Source organism: Callithrix jacchus, chromosome 2 (genome assembly GCF_049354715.1).
Source record: "Callithrix jacchus isolate 240 chromosome 2, calJac240_pri, whole genome shotgun sequence".
Taxonomy (NCBI): domain Eukaryota; kingdom Metazoa; phylum Chordata; class Mammalia; order Primates; family Cebidae; genus Callithrix; species Callithrix jacchus.
Genome location: NC_133503.1, coordinates 19,448,466 through 19,465,673, shown reverse-complemented (window position 1 = coordinate 19,465,673; position 17,208 = coordinate 19,448,466). Strand labels below are relative to the sequence as shown.

General features: G+C 52.1%; 1 protein-coding gene across 4 annotated transcripts in view; it reads right to left on the bottom strand.

Moving 5' to 3' along the window:
• Nucleotides 1–17,208, bottom strand: part of CARD11 (caspase recruitment domain family member 11) — a 140,223-nt gene that overhangs the window by 21,835 nt on the left and 101,180 nt on the right. For 2 of the 4 annotated variants that reach the window (XM_035283207.2, XM_035283213.3), the window contains exons 5-13: nucleotides 15,786–16,111; nucleotides 10,847–11,026; nucleotides 9,748–9,900; nucleotides 9,021–9,146; nucleotides 8,177–8,374; nucleotides 5,845–6,021; nucleotides 4,151–4,202; nucleotides 1,701–1,783; nucleotides 156–256 (exon numbers count right to left, since the gene is read on the bottom strand). In XM_035283207.2, coding sequence (XP_035139098.1) covers nucleotides 156–256; nucleotides 1,701–1,783; nucleotides 4,151–4,202; nucleotides 5,845–6,021; nucleotides 8,177–8,374; nucleotides 9,021–9,146; nucleotides 9,748–9,900; nucleotides 10,847–11,026; nucleotides 15,786–16,111 — 1,396 coding nt within the window. Of the gene's footprint in view, nucleotides 1–155; nucleotides 257–1,700; nucleotides 1,784–4,150; nucleotides 4,203–5,844; nucleotides 6,022–8,176; nucleotides 8,375–9,020; nucleotides 9,147–9,747; nucleotides 9,901–10,846; nucleotides 11,027–14,960; nucleotides 15,110–15,785; nucleotides 16,112–17,208 lie in introns of those variants that run through there. The other 2 variants (XM_054249011.2, XM_054249019.2) reach the window with 2 other exon arrangements.

Genomic DNA, 17,208 nt, shown 5'->3' with positions numbered 1-17,208 from the left:
TGAGCCTCAGCCTTTCATCTTACAGTGAGCAGCACCCTGCCTTTCAAGGTTGCTTTGAGGACGGCTGAGTCAGCAAGCGTGGACTGGCTCAGAGATGGGGTAAGGAGGCTGATGGGATGGGGCAGATGGCCAGTCCTCCCTCACCTACCACACACCTGCGATGCGGCGCATCCTCCTTGTAGCGCCTGACGATGGAGTCGTTTCCTGGGGGCTCAGCGGTGATTGACATGATGCTGCTGCGGCTCCGGGGGGGCTGCTGCAGAGACACACACACACACACACACACACACACACACACACACACGTTACGGGTACATAAATATTACACACGCAGGGACTACATTAAACGCAAAATCATGCCCGCCTCCTGCTCAGGCAGCGAGCTGGCTCTCAGTGGCGACCTTGGCTGGAGCAGGCTCATGCTCAGCCTGGAGTGGCCGCAGCCACTGAGTTTGGAGCACATCTGTTCCCACATCTGCTCACATGGAGGATGCAAGCGGGAGCCGGCCGGCTAGGGGACTGGGGCGCTGCCTTGCCATGGCTCACAGGCTGAGCTTGAGGCCTCCGGGCTCCACCTGCTGTGGGTACCTGCTCTGGACATGGTGAACAGTGTGGGCCTGGGGCGTGGGGAGGGCAACAGTGTCCCTGGATGGCACAGCTGCTGGAGGGTGACCTTTGAAACTAGGCCTGCTGGCTCCCGGCCAGGGCTGCCCTTAATAAGAGCCTGGGATTCTGCCATCCAGAGCCGGGATTTTGCCATCAGACAGGAATCATTCATTATAAAATCTCTGCCTCCCCCAGGGCCTGATTCTGGAAGCTGAGCTGATAAGCTTCCCAGGGCTTCCCCTGGGGTTAGAATTTCTAATCCTGGGCCTTCTACTGCCTGGTGGAAGGTGGGCAGCTCTGGATGCAGTGGCTGGGACCCTGCCCTGCTCTGCCCCGGTGGGGGTTCTGGGTTGGGGGTGGCCTGAGCTTCAGTTTTGCGGCGGCTCCAGCTGCTCACCAGCCCCTGCCCTGCCTGCCACCCGTTCTGCAGGCTGCGGGAGTTGCCAGGGGCTGAGAAGTTGCGGCAGAATTTTCACTGCCTGTGCCATGTGTGCGACAGCCCCTGGGAGGCCCAGTTCCTCCTCCCACCAAGTGTTAAATTGGGAAAGGAGGTGGCAGGAAGGTGTAAATACATTGTGTGGCTGTGGAAAACGCTCTAAATAAACATAAAGGAGGCTGGGGCTGAAGCTCAGAGCAGGCAGCAGTGCTGCTCAGAGGCTGGGACTTGGGGAGGAAGGTGAGATGGGTTGGGGCTGGCGGTGTGGACAAGGCTGGGCCCCGGACGGTGTTCTGCAGTGGGAGAGGGTGGTGGGGACTAGCTGGGGCCCTGCATGGCGTTCTGTGGGGAGAGAGAGTGGTGGGGATCAGCTGGGGGCCCTGGGACAGCACTTTTGAGGGAGACTGGGTGGTGAGGATGAGCTGAGGTCCCAGATGGCGTTCTGCAGGGGGACTGGGTGGTGGGGACCATCTGGGGCCCTGGATGGCGTACTCCTGGCCTCAAGCAATCCTCTTGCCTTGGCCTCCCAAATTCTCCTGTCCAATTCTCTGCCATCAAAAATGGACAAAAAAATCCAGGGGACAGCTGGGGCCCTGGATGGCGTTCTGCAGGGAAGACAATGGAGGGGACCCCAGGTCCGGTGGAGGCTGCGGCTCACCATCTTGGTGAAGGAGTTGGTGATAGGCAGAGAGCCGCAGGAGCTGGGGCTGGTGTCCGTGCCTTCTTCCTCGTGTCCTTTGGCTGTTCTCACGGGAGACAAGGTGGGAGAGACAGAGAAAGGAGAAGGGAGCCAGGGAGGGTTTCAGGTGGAAAAGAGAGAGGGGAGGGATCGAAAAGGGGGGAAGTGAAGTCAGAGCCCTGTGGTCAATAGGCGTATTGTCTGGCATTTCCCAAACCTCCTCCAAACAAGGTGGGTACGGGGCCTTTTCTATCCCTTGGGGCTTGCTCTCCTCTCTGTGGCATCTGCTGGAGAAAGAGCCCTCAAAAACCTCCTCTTGTTTTTTGTTAAATTTAGTTTTTTATAGAGATGTTGTCTTGCTATATTGCCCAGGCTGGTCTTGAACTTCCAGCCTCAAGCAATCCTCCTGCCTTGGCCTCCCAAAGTGCTGGTATCACAGGCATAAAACTATCTCTTCTTTTCCCATCTCCTCCCACCACAGTAGGCTCCTGGGGGGTGGTTCTCATTTGCCAACATATCCCAGCTCCCAGTGCGGGTCAACCCCTGGGCAGCCTGGGTCAAAGCTGGACAATGTCATGTGTCTCTGAGGACTTGTGTGGGGTCCCTCCCGGCATTTTCTGTGAACCATGGACAACTGGGCATGAGTCTTCCTATCCAATTCTCTGCCATCAAAATGGACTCTGCCTCTCCCTGACAAGAAGGGCTGGCTGATGGGGATGAGGGCAAACTGGGGACCAAGTCTGCTACCTCCTCGGTGAAGCCTCCCTTGGTGTCTCCGCCCCAAGCCCTGGCTCTGCTGTGGGTTGCCTGGGGACCATGTGCTCATCCTGTCAGCCCTGGTGTGATGGCTTTGCCGTCCGTGTCCCCTCCTTGCTCCCACCCTTGCTTTGTGTGCCCGTGTTGTGTGCAGAGACAGCTATACGTACATGCACCCCCATCAGTGGATGCCTTTCAGGGAGAACCATACATTGTCCTTCCCTGGGCCCCCAGCACCTGGCACTGGGCAGCCTGTTAAGGTCTGATGAGGAGCGAAGAAACCCCATGGCTTTCTCTTCCCTTTGGTGCAACCCCCTTCTCTGCTTCCTGCAGGCCTCAGGCCCTTTGTACCTCCCTTCTGATAAAGAAGGCCATTGAGACAGCAGATGTGGCCATGAGGGAGCTGGATGTCCCTGACTCCTGCCGCCCTGGCCTCCCTCCCCTCCCCTCTGTGACCAGAGAGAACAGCCTTAAGCATGGATCTGCACTCTTCACTCTCCTGTCCTCCCCAAAGCCACCTGGGGGAGGCTTCATCCTCGCCATGCAGGATTTAGTCCATGTCTTCAGTGAGCACCCACTGTCTCAGCCCAGGGCTCTCCTGGGCACCAGCACGGCTTCCATACCGTGCACCTCCTGGTCTCCACACCTGTGTTATGGGCCCTTCTCTGACCTGAGGAGTCCATCTGGACACTGTGTTCCTCCACCAAAAGGCTCCCGTTTCCAGCCCCAGTTTAAATGCCATACCCCCCTACTTTTAAATTTTGAGACAAGGTCTCACTCTGTGACTCAGGCTGGCATGCAGTGGTGCGATCCTGGCTCACTGCAACCTCCGTCTCCTGGGCTCAAGTGATTCTGGCTCAGCTTCCTGAGTAGCTGGGATTACAGGCGGCTGCCATCATGCCAGGCAAATTTTTGTATTTTTAGTAGATACAGGGTTTCACCATGTTTGCCAGGCTGGTCTTGAACTCCTGACCTCAGGTGATCCACCTACCTCGGCCTCCCAGAGTGCTGGGATTATAGGCTCGAGCCACCACACCCAGGAAATGTGCCCTTCTTGATGGATCCTTCTCCAACCACTCTTGGGATCCATGCACTTTCTACCTCCTGGCTATGGCCCTGCCTGAGTGTGTGGTCTCTATGGGTGTCTACTCGGCCTTCCAGCACTTGGCACATAGTAGGTGCTTGATTTGCTTAGGCAAACCCTACTAGCTGATCTGTCACTCCCAGAGACATGGTGAGGACCAAAGAGAAGATTCTGAAGGCAGTGTGTCTCGGAGAACCAGGGACTGATGGATGAACCAGCCTCCTGTGAGGTCCTGTTGGGCACCACCTGGCCAAAAGTCTTGGAAGAGGGTCAAACAGTCCTCTCACTGAGAAGTCATGGACACAACATTCAGCTGATGTACCAGAGGTTCCGGACAGACCCACCAGGAGAGGCAGGGAGGCATGGAAGGAACCACAGAAGGGACATTTCAGTGGTCGGGGCTCCTGCCCGCTTTGAATGACAATGAATGTTAACTGCTATATGGATGGACCCCCACCACCCTGAGACCCCCAAGGCCCCGCTACATTTACCCTGCAGCATTGATCGATACAGTGGGAGAAGCAGATGGACTGAGAGAGACAGAGTGACAGATGAGACAGGCCAAGAGAGATCCAGGCGTCTCACTAACCTTGAAAATCTGATGCTCGCTTCAGGCTGATGGGGGATTTGGCTCTCTGCAGCTAACAGGGAGGGGAGGGGAAGAAACAAGACAGGACACAAATCAAACAAGGTCCTAGACATGTCACCAGAGCTTAGAAAAAAATAAAGCGAGGCTAACCATCCTGCCCCTCATCACATAGCCGCCTGGCTTGGCCCAGAGCGCACATGGACTGATGCACATCTCCCTCGGCCGGGACTACAAGACACAGCAACTCCCCTGGGCTCAAATCAGGCAGCTGTTGGTACAGACAAGCTCTCCTCCCAGGGCGGCCATGCAATATGGCTCTTGGCAGAAGACAGGACAGCAGCCAAGAGCGGCAGAGGCGACTGCGCGATGCGTGGGGAATGTGAGGCTGAGCAGAGCTGGGTACATGACACAGAGGGGGATTCAGAAGAGGGTGAGACTGCTTGGGCAGATGCCTCAGCCCAGGGTGCTAACAGGGGCCCAGTCAGCTCAGATGTGCTGCCTCAGACCTTCGGGCTCAGTGTGGGCAAGGCTGGGAGAGGCTGAGGCAATGTCAGGCTCTGCTGCGCTGTCTCATTCATTTACTCCTTCACTCACTTCATTCATTCACCCATTCGCTCACTTCATTCATTCACCCACTCACTCCCCATCGAGAGCTGGCATGGGCTTCGGGTTGCATGAGATTCTGAGCAAAGTGACAGGATTACTGCTAGCTCCAGCTCCCAGGATGATGCCTGACATGTGATGGGCACGTGACTGGTACTCAGTACGTATGTGATTAATAAACAAATAAATTGGTGTTTTTTTTTTTTTGAGATGGAGACTTGCTCTATCACCCAGGCTGGAGTGCCGTGATATGATCTTGGCTCACTGCAACCTCCAAACCCTGGGTTCAAGTGATCCTCCTGCCTCAGCCTCCCGAGTAGCTGGGACTACAGGTGCTCACCACCATGCCTGGATAATTTTTGTATTTTTAGTAGAGATGGGATTTTGCCATGTTGGCCAGGCTGGTATCAAACTCCTGACCTCAGGTGATCCATCCACTTCGGCCTCCCAAAGTGCTGGGATTACAGGCGTGAGCCACTGCGCCCAGGCTGAATTTTGAAATAATACTTATTTCATTCTCTATCTATTTTTCTTTCGTTATTGAGACAGGGTCTTGCTCTGTTGCCCAGGCTGGAGTGCAGTAGTGTGATCATAGCTCACTGCAGCCTCTAACTCTTGGGCTCATTATCCTCCTGCCTCAGCCTCCTGAGTAGCTGGGACTACAGGTGTGTACCACTATGCCTGGCTAATTTTTTCCTTTATTTATTTATTTGTTTATTTATTTTTTGAGACACTGGGTCTTTCTATGTTGCCCAGGCTGGTCTAGAACTCCTGACCTCAAACAATCCTCCTGCACTGGCCTCCCAAAGTGCTGGGATTACAGGCGTGAGCCTCCATGCTCAGCCTCTCTTTCTTTCTCTCTTTTAACTTATATTACATTTATAAGAGAGAGGGAATCAGTAAAAATGTACAAATGAGTGAGTGGGCAGGATTTCCAACTTATAGGGCTGAAATAGGTTGAGTCAGTCTGGGCACCCAAGACCTACCCAGAAGTGGGCGTGGCCGTGTTGCCCTGTCACCGCCTGCAGGGGCCCCCCCGCTCCCAGTTCTCCTGCCCTGCGCCTGTGCCCCCTCCCTCCACACCCATGCACCTGGATGCCCTTCAGGTTCATCCTGCGCTGGGGTGGGTGGTAGGGCAGGAAGTACTTGCTGTCTTCGGGGGACTCCTCTGAGGTGGAAGAATCGTCAGCTTCTTGACCATTGGTCCTGGGGCTGGCATCCCCCAAGTTCTGAGAGATGATGGTTACTGGCAGGTTCCTGGGCAGACTCTGGGGACAGAGAGAAGCCGGCGTTAGTGATGATGCTTGGCAATGAGCCACCAGTGGGCAGGATGGCTGGGCTGATGGCGCCACTCACTTCAGCCATTCTTCTTTCCTGACCCTGACCATACCCCCAGACGCCGAGCCCCATCATTCCAGCCTAACTATGCCTCCTCCTCACAGGCTTCTGGGCCAGTCTCCTAATCAAGCCCTGGTCTTCTTGTACCATGGTAAAGGCATTGCCTCCTAATGGGTCTCAGCCCCTTACATCTCATCTGCTACCATTACATTTCCAATTTCTAGCCCTGTGCCTGAGCCAAAAGTAGAAAAAGTATTCAGAATGACTAGATGATGCTAAAAAAAAAAAAAACTGTACTAGGTACTGTCTGGAGTGCTTCATAGCCCCCATCTCATTGAATCCTTCCTGACAAGTACAGATGGTTGTTGATAATCACCTTTTACAAAATAGGAAGTGGAGTGCTGTGGCATGATGAAGTTTCTCTGTGGCCCACAAAGCCACACAGTACCCTCATGCTATGCTGCCTCCAAACTCAAAGCTTCTTGTCCCATTCCCAGTGCAAAATCCTTCAGGGGCTCAAACAACAGGAGAGCTCATTGGTGTGCACAGCCCACCTTGGTGTGCCCCATTACCCCCCCACCGCTGTTCCTTGACTCCCACTTTGTGGGTGGGTGGAAGCACCAGTCATGGCCTGCTGGTAGGCTGCATGCCAGGCCATGTTCATGCTGTAACTGTGGTCGGGAATATGGATCCTCCCGAAGTGCTGGGATTACATGTGTGAGCCAAGGTGTCCGGTCAGGGTCCTTTCCTTTGTAAATGAGGACACTAAGCACGCTTTCCTTGCAGGACAGTTCTGTGGGGTCAATGAGGTAATGCACAGAGGACGCGTTGCGTGGCACCTGCCCGTGACAGCGCTCGGTAAACCCAGAGCTGCCATAGTGATAAGAGCTACCTTGGCGGCAGCATTCCTTCATTTCTCATTGACTGGGGCCCTGCTGGGAAATGCACTCTGCAATTCACACGGGCGTCTTAAACCCAGTGATGGTTCAGGTGTGCAGGGGAACCCCAGTGGGAGGCCAGCAGCTGTGTGTAGTCAACTGAGAGGGCGCTGAGGATACGAAGTGGGAGGCTGCCCAGCGAGGAAGTGGCCTGGTCAGGCTTGACCCTAAATCTTCTTATTTATACTTTTAATTTAAATTTTTTAAATTAAAAAAAATTTTCACTCTGTTGCCCTGTCCTAAAGCGATCCTCCCACCTCAGCCTCCCAAAATGCTGAGATTACAGGCAAGAGCCACTGGGCCCAGCCCTACCAACTTCAAAATCAGTGGTTTCTACTCATCACTAACCAGACACAAACACAAGGCTGAAAGATGTGGACTATTCTGGGTGTGGGAGGGAACTTCTGGCTTCAAGTAGATGAAAAGCTGACCAGGCACAGTGGCTTATGCCTGTAATTCCAGCACTTTGGGAGGCCAAGGTAGGAGGATTGCTTGAGGATAGAGTTCAAGACCAGCCTGGGAAATAGTGAGACCTTGTCTGTACAAAAAAATACAAAATTAGCCAGGCATGGTGGTATGTGCCCTTAGTCCTGCTACCTAGGAGGCTGAGGTGGGAGGATCTCTTGAGCACAGGAGTTTGAGGCTGCAGTGAGCTGTGATGGTGCCATTGCACTCCAGCCTGGGTGACAGAGCAAGACCCTAACTCCAAAAAAGACAAAAAAACAAAAAAACAAAAAACAAGGCCAGACATGGTGGCTCATGCCTATAATCCCAGCACTTTGGGAGGCTGTGGCAGGCAGACCACAAGGTCAAGAAATCAAGACCATCCTGGCCAATGTGGTGAAACCCCATCTCTACTAAAAATACAAAAATTAGCTGGGCATGGTAGCTCGTGACCGTAGGCCCAGCTACTTGGGAAGCTGAGGCAGGAGAATTGCCTAAACCTGGGAGGTAGAGGATGCAGTGAGCCGAGATGGCGCCACTGCACTCTGACCTGGTAAGAGTGATACTCTGTCTCAAAAAAAAAAAAAAAAAAGCAAAGGACAGGGAGCCATTCATTTCAGGTGGAGGCGGTGACTGGCCAGGGCCCTCAGCAGGCGCCAGGGAACACCTGACTTCAGGCACGGCCCTACTCATCCTGCCGCACCTGGTCCAGGTTGCTGCTGTCCTTGGAGAGGCGCCGGAGCTTGCTCTCCAGGTTGACGATGCAGGCCTCCCGCCGTACCATCTCGATCCTCATCTCGTCGTTCTTCTCCTCCAGCTCGCGGATCTGCTTCCTGTACTTGTCTTTTTCGATTAAGCACTGCGAGTACTGTGTCTGGGCTTCGTCTCGGGAGTGGAAAGCCTGCCAACAAGAAGTGGGACAAAGGCTGCTTTGGGCTGCACCTCGGCAGAATCCAGTTAGGCCCAGGGACAGGCATTGTCCCCATCCCAGGGGCCAGCCACGTCACCTGAGGCTCTAGTCTGGAGCCTGACTCCTGGGCCTGTCAGTCACTACCATCTTCATTAACATGGTCACAGAGCCGTTGGTCCGACTCTTGCTAGTGGCAGGCTCTGTGTCGAGAATTTTGATGTGGTATCCCTTGAAGGCTGCAGCCTGCCCCTGTGAGGTGGCGCTACCATAATTATTTTCATCTTACAGGTGAGGGCACTGAGGTCCCACAGGGGTGGCAGTTTGCCTATGGGCATACATCTTATGAATGACAGGGCTGGATCTGAACACCTCCCTCCCACCCGAGAGACCAGACAACATTTAAGAACCATACTTGGTTGTGGGAGCTGCTGGAGCCCAGCTCAGAGGCCCCTGATACCCAAATACCTATGGGATAAAACTCATCTTTGGAACAGAAATGGGAAAGATGGATTCAGGAGTAATCCCTGCATCATCAGTGATGTTGCACTGGACAAAACTCTCCGAAAGACCCGGTGGTCTGGGGCGTGGGCCCCACGGTGCAGCCTTGCCGCCTGCACGCGGCAGGTGGTGTCTGTACCTGGTCTCGTTCCCGCTCCACCTCCTCCAGCTGCAGCATGACCGTGTTCATGCGGTGCTTGTACATTTCACAGTCCTTCCCCAGGGTCGAGCACTTGAGCTCGAGGTCCTCCTTCTCCTCCAGGTACTATGAGCAACACAGAGAAATCAATACATGCATCAAGCAATCAATAGGTCAGGGCTGACAGCTGTTCTCAGCTCATACCTTCCTGTCGGCTGGCTGGAGCTGGCCTGTCCCTCCCTAAGATGGCATGGTCAGGACACGGCCTGTCCTTCTGAGAACTGGCTATCTGACCACAGGAGCTCAAGGTAGGAGACCAATCAACCAAGAATTGTCATGAAACCACTACACACCAGGAAACACAGGGGAAGACGGTGTGGCCTCAATTAGGAGGGGAACACAGGTGCTAAGCTGGTGCAATAACTTGTAAATGCCCAAGGGTGGCCTGCACATCTGGGATCCTGCAGTCTGCAAGGTGTGGGTGAGGTTCTGGGACTCATACCTTGGCAGGTATGTCGGTTTCCCCAATCCCAAGCCCTCATCCTCCCCTCTGCCACACTGCCCCGCCCCCAGGCTCTCACCTGGTTGGTAAACTGTAGCTCCTGCAAGGGGCTGAATACTGAGAAGTGCAGGGGATCTGTGCCAGGGGTCTGGCCTAGTCCCCCAAAAGGAGTGTGGGGTCAGGGAGGTCCTGCTGCCCCCTGGTATGAAGGGGACCCGCTCCCACCTTGTCCCGTAGCTCCTCTGCCTGGCGGGCCTCCTCCTGCAAATTGTAGATCCTGTTGACTAGCTCCTGCCGGTCCTCCAGGGCCTCCTTGCGGTCGTGTTCCAGGATGTCCAGGATGGCCTTGTCTGAGTCTGGCAGGCTGCGCTTCCCCGCCTGGGTGGGAGGGAGAGGGTTTAACAGGGTCAGGGTGGGGGCGGGGAGCCAGGTGGTCCAGGAAGGCAGAGGACAGAAGAGCCAGCAACAGACATGGACAGAGAAGGTTTTGTGCCTGGAAGATAGAGGCAAGAAGAGACCTATGTCCCTTGGGGTCTCTAAGAAGCTTACTATTTAAGAAGTTTATCGCCTGGAAAGAAGCATAAAACTGGCTTCTGCTTGGGAGTATCCTGGGCCTTTTGTTCTCCCTGGCGCTTATCAGAGTCCAGAGAAGCAACTGTTGGACCCTAAACACTTCACAGGCCACAGCAAAGGGATGGTGGATGTGCTTTTTAGATGCCGCCCCTGAAATACTCAGGAATGTGTTCTGGTGCAGCTGGGTTCATCCTCTGCTCCAAAACAGCCTTAAACACCAGGCAGCCGCTCCTGGGGGGAATTGTTCTGGAGGAAGGAGGAAGATGGTTTTTTTTCCTTGCCCTGCAGATACGTTTTGGGATGTCACTCCTCAGCAACTTCCTCCTCTGTGCCCACGAATGACTCCGTGATGACCAGTGCGGGGAGGCATCTGAGGTTGCAACAAGTGGCGTGGAGCTTAGAGTTGAGTTTCTTGGAATCTTTAAGGGCACGTAGGTTTCCTGGATGTCCTTTTCTCTTCCCACAGTGCCCAGGGCATTGATTTCCATGTGGATGGTGGTTTTCCCAGAGTGCTTCAAATAAGGACATGTTTTCTCAAGTATTATTTCATGTTGCTGACACATGAGTGGTGGGGGTCACCGCTTTACAGAGGAGGAGGCACAGGTGCCCAAGGGGGGCACACATGTCTATGATCCTGCGGTCAGCACGGTGTAGGTGAGGCTCTGGGACTCACACCCTGGCAGGTGCTTCTGTCTCTGCAACCCCAAGCCCTCATCCTGCTGCCCATGCTGTCCCCCCGCCAGGCCCTCACCTGGATGATGGACTGCAGCTCCTGGTTTTTGGTCTTCAGCATCTCATTCTCCCGCTCCAGCTCCAGAACCTGCTCCTTCTTGGGCCGATTTTCAATGTCATTCTTCAGTTTCAGAGACTGATTTCTCTCCAGCTTACATTCCTCCTCCATCTTATTCAACCGGTGCTTCAGCTGATCGATCTGAAACACCCCAAGGGTGCCGATGGGAGAAGGCAGGTGGTAAGAAACACTCAGAAACGGCAATGCTTCCCCAGAGACCACTAGGCTTGCAGCAAAACCTGAGGTATGCTCATCTCTCCTTCCAGGGGCAGAGAAGGGCTCCAGGAAGCCTTTTCCAGTAAAACAAACTGCTATCTCCCTGTTGATGGAGAGTCTATTAGAATAGCTTTAAAGCTATTAGTCTATTTAGAGTAGCTTTAAAGGGTCTACAGGCCTCAGAGAAAATTCCTTCAAACTTTTTCAGGTGGAACAGGTTACGGATTAGGATAAAAGAGATCCAAGCTGGTATTTTCCACTTCAACGCCCTTGTCTGATAGATTTCAAATTCTGACCCTCAGAACCAAGGATTCCCCTGAAGAATCCTGGGGTTACCCAGGGGGAAGGAGGAGATGGTTGAGAAATCGGGGCTCTGGGCGTCCACCCTGACTTCACATTCCAGAACAGCTCTGCTTGTATGGTTTGTTCTCTTGGGTTTCACACAAGATTTTATTTGGATAACTAGCACTGCTGCTAAAAAGGAAGAGGAGGAGGAAGAGGAAAAAGAAAGAAGAAAAGCAGGAAAGGAAGAGAAGAAGAAAAGAAGCAGAAGAAGAGAAAGGGGAAGAAGAGGAGGAGTATGAAGGAGAAGGAGAGGAAGAGAAAGATAAGAGGAAAAAGAAGAAGGAAGAGAAGAAAGGAGAACAGGAGGAAGAGGAGGAGAAAGAAGGAGAAGAGGAGAGAAAGAGACAGAGGAAGAAGAGGAAGAAGAAGGAGGAGGAGAAGGGGAAGGGGAATGAGAAAGAGAAAGAGAAGAAGAAAAGTGGAGGAGGAGAGGAGGAGGAGGAAGAAGAAGGACAGAGAGGAAGATAAAGAGGGACAAGAGGAAGAAGAAGGAGGAGGAAGAGAAGAAGAAAAGCAGAAAAAGGAGGAGAAGAGGAGAAGAAAGAAGAGGAAGAAGAAAGAGAAGAAGAAGAGAAAGGAGGAGGGGAAGGAGGAGGAAGAGGAGGAGAAAGAAGCAGAAGAGGAAGAAGGAGGAGGAGGAGGAAGAGGAGGAGAAGAAAGAAGAAAAAGAAGAGGAGGAAGGAGGAGGAGAAGATGAAGAAGACGGCCTAAAAGCCACTGAACTATAATTTCACAGGATCTTTGGCTTAAAGAATTTCCCTGGACTTAGTTGCAAAAAGAGAGACTTCTTGGAGGAGGCAGCTGTTGCATCTGGAAATAAGACAAGTAGGGATGTGCTGATCTTCACACTCAAGAGTTTAGTGTCAGGAACTGCAACCCACAGAAGACTTCTTCAACCTGTGTGGCTAAGCCTGTGAGCCTCCCCAAACACACTGGACTTGCTAAAATACCCCAAACAAGAAGGTTGCATTCAAGGGCTATAAAGAAAGGAGTCACCAGAGGGGAGGGTGTCATTTTCAAATCTTAGTCTTGGAGGGAGAATTGTCTCAAGAAATCTGGCAGGTGTTTCTCCTAATGCTATCCCTCCCCTAGTGCCCCACCCCCAACAGGCCCTTGTGTATGATGTTCCCCTCCCTAATGCAGATGACAGGGTGACAGACTCAGCAAACCACCATGGCACGTGTATACCTATGTAACAAACCTGCATGTTCTGCACATGTACCCCAGAACTTAAAGCATAATAATAATTAAAAAAAGAAATCTGGGGGCCACGGTGGCTCCGGCCAGTTGTCCTGGTGCTTGAGGAGGTGAGGCCATGAGTTCAAGGCCAACCTGAGCAACGTTACATGCTCTCATTGATTGACAAAAAAAAAAAAAAAATTAAAAAAAAAAATAAATAAAAAAAGAAATCTGGCAGGTAGAGAGCAGTGGCTTTAGCAAGAAAAGAATGGCTGCTGCACCCCAGTGATTAGCCTGAGACAATGAAGAAATGGGCATGCAGGAAACAGCCTGAAGCCAAGAAAACCAGCCAGGGACTCTGCTGGCCAGATGTTCTTCCAAATTCTACTTACACTTTCTCACTGTTCTTGTATCTCCAGGGAAACATACCACAGGAGAAAGTTCCAGGAGAGAAACTTGTAAGTCCCTGCCACAGGGTAACTTCCCCAAATCCTAAGTAAAAACAGCATAGAAACCTCTTACTGCTCATAAAAAAAAAAAATGCTCCTCAGCATCTTCAAAGCTCAACCCAAGCGTCCAATCCCATGCTAATTCCTGAGTTCCACACGAGCAGGCACGGGGTGCTAGCATGGTGGGATGCTTACTGGGTCAGCCACTCTGCCCAAGACTTACGGTTCAGTATCCCAGCAATCCTGGGGCATAGGTATTACTTTCATTATTGCCATCTGCAAGGGAAGAAACCGAGGCCAATAGCCTTTCACTAAGTAGTAAAGCAGAAAGCCAGAATTTCAACTCCAAACTACAGGACTTAAAAAGCTCATGCCCTTAACCAAAACACTGCTGCCTGCTATGCCACTGACTCAATTCACCTGAATTCCAGTGGATTGTTTACAGATCTGTCTGCTTCACTAAATTGTAAGTGACCTAAGCACAGCTCACGTTATTTATCCTTGTGTCTCCCACAGTGCTTAGCACAGTGCCTCACACGTGGCAGGTGCTTAATAAATATTCTGAGAGTCTATTTTCCACCCAGCAGCCAGAGTGATCCTTCTCAGATATAAATCAATTGTCACTGCTCAGCTCTCAATCCTTCAGAGGCTTCTCATCACAACTAGAATAAATCCCAAAGTTCTTACCATGCCCCCAGGATCTGGACCCCGGCCATCCCTTCCACTCCCTCTGCACCAGTTGCTTATTAGGCTCTGGCCCCACTGATTCTCCTGCCATTTCTTTTCTCTTTCTTTTCTTTTCCTCCCCCTCCTCTTCCTCTCCCTTTCCCTTTCCCTTCCCTTCCTCTCCTCTCTTTCTTTTCCTCTCTCTCTCTCTCTCTCATCAGGCATGGCTCCCTGCAGCCTCAACCTCCTAATGCAGATGACAGGGTGATAGATGGGCTCAGGCAATCGTCCTGCCTTATCCTCCCAAGCAGCTGGGATTACAGGCTCATATCACCATGCCCGGCTAATTTTTGTAGTGATGGGGTTTTGCCATGTTGCCCATGCTGGTCTCAAACTCCTGGACTGAAGTGATCCTCCTGCCTTGGCCTCCCAAAGTGCTGGGATTACAGGTGTGAGCCATTGAGCCCAGCTTCCTGCTATTTCTTCAAAAACAAAAACCAAACATGCCCCTACTTGTGGCCTTTGTGTTTTCCCTGAAACTGGCGTGGTTGGTTCATCTGTTCAGATCTCTGTTCACGTGTCTCCTTCTCAGAGATCTTTCCTGGCTACCCTAGTTAAAGTAGCATCCCTCAGGTTCTGTTCTGACACTCTGTCTTCTCTTCTTGATAGCACTCATTACTGCTAACTAGTTATGCATTTGTTTTCTGATTACAATGTTAGCTCCATGTCAGTAGGGTTTTAGTATTGAGCTATGTATCCCTGGAAAAGAGCCTGGGGGCCAAGTGTGGTGGCTTACACCTGTAATCCCAGCACTTTGGGAGGCCAAGGTGGGCAGATCGCCTGAGCCCAGGAGGTCCTGAACTTGAAAAAGAAAGATGCAAATATTCTTAACTGATTTGCAGAGTGAGCCTTTCTGGGAGCCCTGCTGGGTCTACATGTGTCCGGGCAACATGTCTCAACTAAAAATAGAAAAAGGAGTGGGAGGTAGGAAAAAATAGAAAAAAAAAGCTGTCATGGCACTTACCTGTAGTCCCAGCTACTTGGGAGGCTGAGGTGGGAGGATCACCTGAGCCTGCAAGGCCAAAGCTACAGTGAGCTGTGATCGCACCACTGCACTCCAGACTGGGTGACAGACTGAGACTCTGTCAAAAAAAAGACTGGTACATGGTGGTACTCAATAAACAGAAAGAATGAATAAGGCCGGATGCAGTGGCTCATACCTGTAATCTCACCATTTTGGGAGGCCAAGCCAGGCGGATTGCTTGAGTCCAGGAGTTCCAGACCACCTTGGGCAAAATAGTGAGACCCCCTTTTCTACAAAAACATTAAAAGAATAGCTTGGTACCTGCAGTCCCAGTTACTTTGGAGACTGAGACAGGAGAATAGCTTGAGTCTAGGAGGTCAAGGCTGTAGTAAGCCATGATTGAACTACTGCTGCCTGGGCAGTGGAAGGCCCTGTCTCAAAAAAAATAGAAAGAAAGAAAAGAAAGGAAGGAAGGAAGGAAAAGAGAGAGAGAGGAAGGAGGCAAGAAAAGGGAGAGAGGAAGGAAGGAAAAGATAGGAAGGAGGGAGGAAGGAAGGACAGGAGAGAGGGAAAGAAAAGGAAAGAAAGAAAAATTAAAGAAAAGAAGAGAAAAGAAAAAAAAGAAATGAAAAAAGAAAGATGCAGATCTCTCTCATTCGCGGAGCGAGCCATTCTGGGAGCCCGACCGGGTCTGCCTGCGCATGCGCAAGGTGGGTCTGGGCCCGAGCCTGTGGTGGAAAGCCGCACTGGGTCAGTCCTTGTGCGCATGTCTGCCCATGCACATAGGAGATGTAGGCAGCCGAACCGGTAGCGCTAAGCACTATGGGTACATGCACAGACACATGGCGGACCTAGGACCCCCAGAGGCCCTGTGTCCTTCATTCCCTCTCACCTGGCTGGGCACGGCGCTCCGGCAGACCATGTGCACATGTCTGCATCTGCTTTATGGGGGACTTAAGCCCCGGTGACATTTGTTTTCCCCTGGCTCACCCTAGCGGAGTAACCCTTGGGCACCCCTCACCTCGAGTTGGAGGTCTCGGCTCCTCATGACCGCCATGTTCTTCTCCTCACTGAGCTGTGCATAACGCATGGCTAAGTTGTAATTGTCGTCTTTCACCTTGACCAGCTCGTCATTGTAGCTGTCCCGCTCTTCCTTCATCTTGTAGTACCGCTCCTGGAAGGTCAACAGCTCCATGCGCGTCAGCGTCATCTGCTTCTTTTCATCCTCCAGCTGCCGCAACCTGGCCAGCAGCTCGCATCGCTGCAGGTCCTTGGCCTTCATCTGCTGTTGCAGCTTGATGACCTCGTTCATCAGGAAGTGCGTGAGGCCCTCGTGGCCCTCCTCCACTGTGGAGAGGGGGCACCCAGTCAGGCCTGAGGACTGGGAAGGGGAAAAAGGAGGTTCCAGACGCAGGGCACTCACTCACTCACTCACTCACTCACTCACTCACTCATTCACTCACCAACGTTGTACTGAGCTCTTACTCACTCTCCCCACGAGGCATTGGGGATTCAGAGAGAGCAAGACTCACAGCCTTGGCCCCGGGAGAGCTTATGGTGTAATAAGAGAAAGACATTAAAAAAAAAATCAAATGATTATCACAAACAGAATTACAGATGGTGATAATTTCATAAAGTAAAGGTAGATGGGGCTATGAGAGTGTGTAGCAGGGGCCCAGATGCAGCTTCATGGGCGGAAGGGGTTGGAGAAGGCTCCTAATGTTTGAGCTAAAATGTTAAGTTCAGGAGGGAAAAGGCATTCTAGGAAAGAACAGCATTGCCAAGGCCATATGGGGAGGCGGGAGGAACTTGGCATATTTCAGGAACTGAAGGAAGGCCAAGGTGGCTAAAGGAGAGAGAAAGAAGAGAAAGGCGATGCTGGAGGTGTCAGCAGGGACTGGACCATGAAGGGTCCGGGGTCTTGGCCGGGTGCAGTGGCTCACGTTTGTAATCCCAGCACTTTGGGAGGCCAAGGTGGGTGGATCACGAGGTCAGGAGATGGAGACCATCCTGGCCAACATGGTGAAATCCCATCTCTACTAAAAATACAAAAAGTTAGCTGGCCGTGGTGGCATGCACCTGTAGTCCCAGCTACTTGGGAGGCTGAGGCAGAAGAATCACTTAAACCTGGGAGACGGAGGTTGCAGTGAGCCGAGATTGCACAACTGTACTCCAGTCTGACAACAGAGTGAGACTTTGTCTCAAAAAAATTAAAAAAAAAATTTTTTTGAGACAGGGTCTCCCTCTGTCACCCAGACTGGAGTTGTACAGGGGCATGATCATAGCTTATTGCAGCCTTGAACTCCTGGGCCCAAGCAATTCTATGGCTGCAGCTTTCAAAAGTGTTGGAATTTCAGGCATGAGCCACTGTGCCTGGCCAAGACACAGTGTTTACAAAGAAACAATGAAAAACCACCAACGGGTTTTAAATAGGGGAGGAAGAA